Consider the following 8,705-nt stretch of genomic DNA (forward strand, 5'->3'; position numbering starts at 1 on the left):
ATTTATGACCTCCTGTCTTTAATGATAAGACCCCAGGGGTCTGAGCTGAAGCTCTCCTGCAGATCCTACAGTTCTTCGGGTTTTAAATCACTCACACAAACCTGTTCAAACTTAAGAAATTCGGTCTAAAAGGTTTAAACTGTGTTAAACACTTAAAATAATAATTTTTCTCAACACATGGTACTCTGAGCAGGATCCTACACAGAACGGGGCTGCACAGAAGGAAACGTCAATTCGGTTCTCTAGCTGTGGCGGCGTTCCAGACTGTCTGGATCGAAGCTGAAGTTGGCTTCCGATTGTAGCTTCTGATTCGGGAAATGGCTAAAGAGCCATTATAACTGAGGCTCAGATGTATTTGCTGAACCTTTTCTGTTCAGATTCTTTTCTTTTAACAGTACACTTGCTGAACAACGGCAACGGCTGTTCGTAACCAAGCAACCGAAATCAACAGAAGGCTAGATAGTGGCAAAAGACAAAACTTCACCACATTACCAGTCGTTACCTTTGTTACCCCCTGGTGTCTCTTGTTTCATTGTGTTTTGGATTTCCTTGTTTTTCCTGGATTTTGGATTTAGTTTTGTTTAGTTTATTAAAAATAACATCTTCATAAAGTACGTCCACTGCCTGCTGCGTTTGTGTCCACCGCCACACCATGACACAAACCAGATGAAAGAGCCCATCTTTAAATAATTAATGTGTAATTAAACAATAAAGATGACATAAATTTTATGAAATAGATCACACTTTAAGTAAATATTTGTTGTAGTTAACATATTTCAGGTAAGTAAACATGTAATGAAATAGATCCTGTCCTAGAATTGTATATTATTGAACATTACAGGTTACAAATGTGCTTATCATCTGAGGTAATACATTTTATGAAATTTAAAAAATATATATTTTTAAAATAAACATTTGGTTAAAAAATAAAAAAGGAGTCAAAATGAAATAAAAATATGCCTCATCTATATGGTCTAGTGAATAATTTCACTCAGATTTTGAGTTAATGGGGCACACAATTTGGAAGCTATTGAAGAAAACATTTAATATTTGAAATATTGAATATGACAAACATTTTATAGAGGATAGTGTGCCTCGTGTAATAGCATGAATTACCACTTTTTGTATTAGTTGGTCACAAGACAAAGCATTTATTTACAGAAGTGTTCGGAAATGTGAACCTCCGAGCACTTCAGGAGGCATCGGTAGAGAACAGCTGGCCGAAATTAGCGTTCATAAATCGGATCAACCTTGAGCTGAACGTCCCTTGCTCCGCGGAGGGCGAATATCTAGTCACCAATTTGCAAAACAACTACGCTGCGGTTGTTAATACAATGACAACACCGGTGTTCTGACTAGTTTGTTTTGGTCTCTAGGCTGCAAATCGCGCCGAGCGACGTAAATGTCATACGCTGTGACGTCAGCTCCAAAGCTCTATTGGTGCGGATTAGGAAGCACAGCCACCTGCAAAAAGTTAAAATCCATGAATACTTTAAGAAATACCCAGTAATTTAGCTACCTCGTTTTATGATCAAAAATGTTTCGTAATTGTGCGTGAGCTCCACGCCTTTCCATCGCTAACCTCGTTCTCCACCTACAGCGGGAAACCGCTTCTCGAAAAGAATCAAATACACAGTGGAAATGATCTGACTGATTTAAATCATAGAAAGTGCCCGTTCAATACTAAATCTTTTCACTGCACAGCTATAGACGTATACAAAGCAGATAAATATAATGGTCTACAAAACAAGGATGGCGATTTGAGTTGCACACAAATTGAATAAATAAGATTTCAGAACCGGACTTTGACCTTTGACTTACAGACTTGAGACTTCAAACTTGACTAAGGCTTGGGCACACATAGCTGGATCTTTATAAGAATGTCTGTTAATAGTTCTGAAGGGGTAAATATTATCTTTGATAAATTTTCCAAATACTCTAAATCATCCAGTTTTTTGTATAGTGAATTAAATGCTAACAAATTAATGAATAACTGTCAGGAAATAAAACAGGAATCTAATGTTCATGTGGTAACTTTTAACATTTTTAGAAACCTGACCTACAGAGATGCAAGGTTAGAACTGCAGCAGATGTTGTCAATTTGATAAATAAATGTTTTTTTAAAATTGTTAGACACTTGAGACTTGATTCTGACCTGGGACGAAAAACTTTAGACTTAGATTTGGTCCTGCAAGACTCGAGACTTGACTTGGAAAAGGTGACTTGTGAACATCTTCGATGCAAAATAAATAGTTTGTTCTTTCAGGCCGTCCACTTTTTCTTAGAAAGTTGAGGGTCCAGCTGGTTTTAACCAATTTGAAGGGTATAAAGTTGATAAAGAAGAAACAAAGAAAATTTACATAAGTGTCATAAGATGGAAAAGTAAGGTGATTACTAAACTTTTGTCATTTGTGCAATAGCACAAATCTTGTTTTACTCTCAACTTAACTCGTTATTGCTCCGTTGATAATGATAAGGCTTCATTTAGCTTCTTTTCTACCCAAACAAGGTGATGAATTTTGACCCAGCTAATATTTTTGGCTCAGATTTCTTCACCTTTCCAGTCCATTACCCAGCATTTGGTGTAAAGAACAACCCTTTTGTTTGTTTTTTGGTGATTATTTTTGTTTCGTCTTTGTGTTTCCCAGCTGGAGACCCCAACGAGGGACCCAGCCAAGGGAGAGCGGCCGGTGGGTCCGGTCCGCAGGGGTTCCGGAAACACATGATGAACAGGAAAGTGGACTCTGACAACGAGCCGTCGGACCCGGAGCGGCTTTTCCAGCGCTGTTTCACCGCTACGGTCACAAGCGTGAAAGTCGAAAGCCCCACATAGGCCTCCGAAAAACTTGCCTTTGAGGAAAAAAAAAGAAAAAAAAGAAGCAGTCAGTATGTCACGGCTCAGGAAGGCAGGCGAACCTGGACACAGTCAGAGCTGCCAGCGAGCCTCTCTGAGTGGGAGGACGACGGCATTAGTTGGCATCATGTGCCACACGTTGCAGTCGTGGTGGCTGAGTGGAGCAAGTTGTTTGGTTTTTTTCAATTATTGGAGTTAAAAAAAAGAAAAGGAAAAAAGCACTCCCAGTGCCGTAGAGCACTCCTGAAAGTGTTTGTCACGGTTAATGAAACTTTGTTCCATTTTAAGTGGAAATGGTTGATCTTTCATCCTCTCAGAAGTGATTTGCAGACAGTATGTGTGGCTCTGTGAGAGCTGGATAATAACACGGCGACGAAGGGATTGCAGGAAAACACGGAAAGGAAAACAGGATGTGAGTTTTCAATGTTAAGTCAGACCCTTGTGACACTCGGCGCTGCCGATTTGAGGCAGTGTCATCTCAGGAACGCAAGGACTGGAGTGGGCTGCTGGTTTCTTCACATGCTTACTGTGACATGTCTTTACATTTAAATGGCAGACATCCTTTTTCTACCCATCAACGTGACGATGACGAGAGGACGAATGAGATTGTTGGGGCTCGTCACAGTCCAGCGGTCTGACCCCCCGTCGTCAGTCAGCGACGTCGTCTTTTATCAGTTATCAAAACTGTTTTTCTCAGCAGAAGACAAAAGACTCATTGAACATGTCTAATGACATTAATAGGTTTTGTGTGATAACAGTTTGTGACAGCTTGTATTTCAGTTCTAATCACGAGGTGGTGATGTAAGAGGTCAGCTGACAGCACTGTGAATGAGCAAATGATTGTGAGACTTGAATAAAGCGAACAACAACCTCAGAGCTGAACTGGTGCTGTGCTTCAAGAGACTCTTTCACCTGAACGGGGGGAGATGTGAGATCTGACTGTAGCTTTCAGAAAGCAGGTAAAGTAAGTATTGAACACATTAGTGTTGGGCAATCAAAACACGATGAGTCAGAAAATTAATTAGGCTGTGTTACGACTGGCTCAGGGTCGTAACAAAATTAATAGACCATGCCGCGGTTAAAGTGCATACAAATTAATATTTATTAACAAAAACAACAATGGATTGTGGATATAGGTATCAGTGGTGTAATGCAAATGCTTGCATGTGTTGTATGAGTGCATATGGAAGTGTTGAGGTGCCAAAACAAAGACAAACTCAAAAGTGCAACAGGAGGGGAGCTGAGGCCTGGCCACCAAACATCACAGCGGCAGAGTGGACGCTGAGGCGACCAGCGACGCAGAAGACGGAGACAACCAGGTTAAAGTACTCTGCGCTCCCAATCAATTGATAAGAGACACCTGCAAAGGGGAGGAGCACAAAGACGGACAACAAGACACCTGCAGCCCAGCCTACAAGGCCCAGGGCCGTAACAGGCTGTCAAGACATGGGAGGCCACTACAAGCATTCGGCTTGCCGACGTGGGTGAATCTTCATCATTGCAGACTGAACGTCTGCATAATTGTATCATGGGTTTAACGTAACCTGGTTAAGTTGCTCTTTTTGCAAAGCATTGCTGCAAATTTCCTTGCGGTCTCCTTTGCATTGGGGTAAAGGATATTGACAATTTGTTCTCAATCAACCTACCTGGTAAAATAAAGGTTAAATTCAAAACCATAATAATATTCTTAACCCTTTTTACCACTTCTTCCACATCGACACGTTACAACTGCAAACTGAATTATTTTATCGGAAATGGGATGTGAAGGACCAACACAAAGCGGTGCATAACTGTTAAGTAAAATGATAAATGACAGTTTTTCAAAATTTTAATATGTGAACGTTTGACAAATGTGACATGCAATGCATCCCTTCTTACTTTTATGCCCCTTGATGAAATCCAGTCTTCAGAAAACACCTGACTATAAAATACTCAAAATGATAAAATATACCAGGTTATAGTTCCTCTGTCTGGTGCTGCACCTAAAATTGGACGGAGATTAATGCACTCCCAAAGTGACACGCGAATATTCCCGGAACCAATGGTTCGGTTTCTATCGGCCACTGGCAGATGACGAACCAAAGCCGACACGGCGAGAGAATCTGGAGGTGACCGCCGAAAAAACATTTGTGTTTGCTCCTTTCATTTGTCATTTGCACAAAAAATCCTGCCGAGAGCAGATAAGGTATAATTTTACGGTTTAGAAATAACTTGGCAGCAGCTACGATCCTTCATGAAATAACAGCAGCCTAACTGCATTCATTCTCAACTCAAAACCGGAGTGCTCACATATACAGCCGACGTCCTCTGAGAAAACCTAATGTTTTTGCTTTGTAATATTTCAGCAGCTGTCTGTATTTCTCCCTGCGATGACGCCACAAGCCAGCCCTGGGGATGTGCAACATTGGTGATCTGATCGAGGTCCAGCTCTGATAAATTGCTTGTGCTTTGTTTGTGAGAAAACAGGAGCGACCTTATTACCATGTAGATGCTGATGTATATCAGCTTTTCAGCAATGAAGCAGCAAAATATGCTAATATGAATCTTCAGAGGCCATTTTTAGGTCATCCTCCCAATCTCTGGAAGATGAAGGTGAAGCTTTAAATATAAAATCCCAATTAAGTTGTTGATGTTTTACTTTTTTTCATACTTCAAAAAGTATGAATTTTAAAAAAGGTCAAAGCTTTGCATTGCGATTATGGAAATACATCGATCGGGTAATGGATAACAGTAGATCTAATTTTCACAAAATGTATTCAATTATTGTTAAACAACCGACGGGTGTTTTCCCCCAACTTTTGCTGTTGCCATTTTGCAAACTAGTGCAGCGTAGCCACCAGGGGGGAGTATGGAGTGGTGTAATGTGACAACAGTTGACGTAAATGGACCTTATTAAGCTCCGCCCAGAAACGCCCCTCGAAAGTCCCACGTGGCTGCATGTCTCACAAACAAAGCCTCGCGGAGCTTAGTTTCTATGTGTAAACATGGCGTCTTTCATTTCGACTGACTCTCTGCAGAGTATTTCTGAGTTGATTAGTGTAGCATTTCTGCCGGATTTTCAAAAAATCAGCCACGACAATGGACAGGGGCACCAACAAGTTCATGTCATCTTTTTTGGACAACATCAAGGTTTTTGAGCCACGCGATGTCTCCAAGATTATGCGCATCACAGCTAAATGCTACCGGTTGATGAGGAACACAGATGATCCTCAGACCCTCAGCATAAATATAGCTGTGGACAAGATCACTGAAGCCTATTGTTCTTACAAGGCTGGGTAAGTCGGGCATTTATGGTTTTGAGGGTGATTTCTGTTGACAAATGTTCGTATGTGCCTAGGCCTGATACATGGTACTCGGTGCTAGCGTGGCTAACACAATTACAGTTTAGTAAAAAGTCTTTTCAGGTAAAATAAAATCTTTAATGTATGTCAGATACGGTACACATTGCATATTGATCTGTTCAGCTAACGTAAGACTGTAACAGACTGTAAGTTGTATCGGTACTGCCATTATGATGTACTTGGCTAAACGGTTTTCATATTGGATGTGTTTATTATTGATTTTTTTTTCATTCACTAAACACAAAGGAAGCAAAGCAATAATACTTACACCAGCAGACACTCCTTTGTTCTTATTGATCCTACGACGGTTGAGCTGCAAATGCAGTCGTGCACAAGCTTTGATCCAAGCAGATCAGATTTTAAGAAGCTTTTGATTCAGATTTTGGAAATCTGTGAATTTTAGTTCCACAAATACAATCAGGATACCTGACATCGCCTGTGCAGATACCCCACTGACAGTGGAAAACCATTCTTTTTCGAGTTCTGACGCAAAAACTTTCTGCCGGTCTGCCAGTCCACAATGTACATTAGCATGTGTTTACTACTGTAGCTTGTGTTTGTGAGACGGTCAAGCACGTGGTAGCTGCGCTGTGACATGAAATGGGCATTTGTCAATGAAACGCGGCCGCTGTGGTATGGTCCATTGCTTGTGTGTGGGGAAAAAATATCAATTTCACATCAGTTACAAAGACTCAAATAGATTCATAAACACAAAAACGAAGGATATATTAATAATTTCAATATGTTTTAGTTATTTTTATAAACGCAGGATATAGCTCCAGTTAGTAATAGTTTTTCCCCCATTAATTACCGTTTTTATTTATTTCAGCAGGTCACAGATAAATCTGCAGGATGATTATATCAAAAGATTTGCGGCTGTGATTTCAGCATAAAGGTGACTGTTCTAAGTGTTGACTCAGAGATGCTGAATACAAATGCACCTCAAATATTTGGGATTTTTTTTTTATTAACATTTGTTTTTCAAATCCATGTATCAATTTACTTCCTTTCAACAACTACACACCACATTGCATTGCTCAAACTGCTGCAATTTCATTTCAGCCTCGCTTCTGTTTTTCTCCAAAGCTAACCTCGTTGCTGTGCCTTAAAGCTAATCACACGGAGGTAAAACAAAATTCTGTGGAGGTGCAAACATTTCCAAGGTCTGAAATACAGCACTCTCTCCTCCCAGAGCCACTCATCTGAAATTAAATGTTATCCACCAAGGACAGGCACAGTGCACAAGGTAAACCAAGAGCAAAATTGCCTAAATGCCAATTATTTTAAATCCTGACTGGATCTCTACCAGCAGACTGCAAGAGCAGTCAGAAGCGGTTTTGCCCTTTAGTAGATTGTTTGAGATCAGGTTTGCTTCCAGCGGGGTCGGGGTGGACTGACGGGAGCCGGAACGTCTGTAGTGAACTCATTATCTCAGCAGAGATACAGATGTAGGAGGATGACATGTGCTCCAGTCATACCGTTCTCTGCATGTAAATAATGACTGAAAAAAATAAACTTGGCTGTTGAAAAATATGCAATATTCCAAAACATGAAGAAAAACCATTCCATATACCAGTGCAAAGAAAGAAAATATTGGTGTGACTAAGTATGTTACATAAATTTAGTTTTACCTCCTTTAGTTACTTTAGTTTTATTATGTTTCTTAGGTCTAGTTATTTGTTAGTTAAATTTATTTTCCTAGTTACCCAGTTTGTTTACTCTCCCTCGACCCCTGTGCTGTTTTCTCCATCTCTCGCTCTCTCGCTCCCTCCTGTCACATCTGCAGCCCATTTCTAATCAGCCATCTGTACGTTGTTCAGTAATCAAGCTCCCCAGCATATCTATATAGAACTCATTCTCAGTCACTCCTTGCTGGTTGCTCCAGTTAAATCTCAATATGTCCCTGTTCGTTCTTGGTTTCTGCTCTGGCTCCCTGTGATCCCTTCTTTTTTTGTTTTTTGTTCATTTTTTAAAATTAAAACTTTAAAACTACTCCCCATCTCTACCTTGCTGCATTTAGGTCCTCCAACACCACCACACATTGTGACACTAACAGAAATCATCCCATCTGTCTGCACAGATCAATGCTTATTATAAAATTGTCCAAATTACACTTATCAATTGCATGAAATACTTCAAAAATAATCTTAATATAGTCACATAACATTTTAAACTGGTTTTTGGGCTTATAAAAGTTGCCTTTTATCATACTTGTGGGTCACGGAGAAGACATGTTTGTAACAATGTTGCCCAGTTCTCCCTGACAGAACCACAATAGTTCGATTGTGGATCTGTCAATAGGCTACTTCAAAAAGAGGGGGGTATTATTTCAATAAACAGTTAATATTTTTATTAAATTCTTTTAAACTATTTCTCAACCCACTACATTTGCCCAAAATACGCCGCCACCATCATGTTAAACACATATGCCATCTTGTTTGTACGCATTTTGTTAAAAAATACATATAAAAAAACTGTATCACTTTGTTTCTTCAGCATTAAGCACTACT

General features: G+C 39.9%; 1 protein-coding gene across 2 annotated transcripts in view; it reads left to right on the forward strand.

The window, feature by feature from the left end:
- LOC103479012 (membrane protein FAM159B-like) overlaps positions 1–3,728 on the forward strand; it is a 13,632-nt gene extending 9,904 nt beyond the window's left edge. For both annotated transcript variants that reach the window (XM_008433208.2, XM_008433207.2), the window contains exon 3: positions 2,649–3,728. In XM_008433208.2, coding sequence (XP_008431430.1) covers positions 2,649–2,748 — 100 coding nt within the window. In that variant the 3' untranslated portion in view covers positions 2,749–3,728. The remainder of the gene's footprint in view (positions 1–2,648) is intronic.
- The last annotated feature ends 4,977 nt before the right edge of the window (positions 3,729–8,705 follow it).

Source organism: Poecilia reticulata, linkage group LG17 (genome assembly GCF_000633615.1).
Source record: "Poecilia reticulata strain Guanapo linkage group LG17, Guppy_female_1.0+MT, whole genome shotgun sequence".
Lineage (NCBI taxonomy): Eukaryota > Metazoa > Chordata > Actinopteri > Cyprinodontiformes > Poeciliidae > Poecilia > Poecilia reticulata.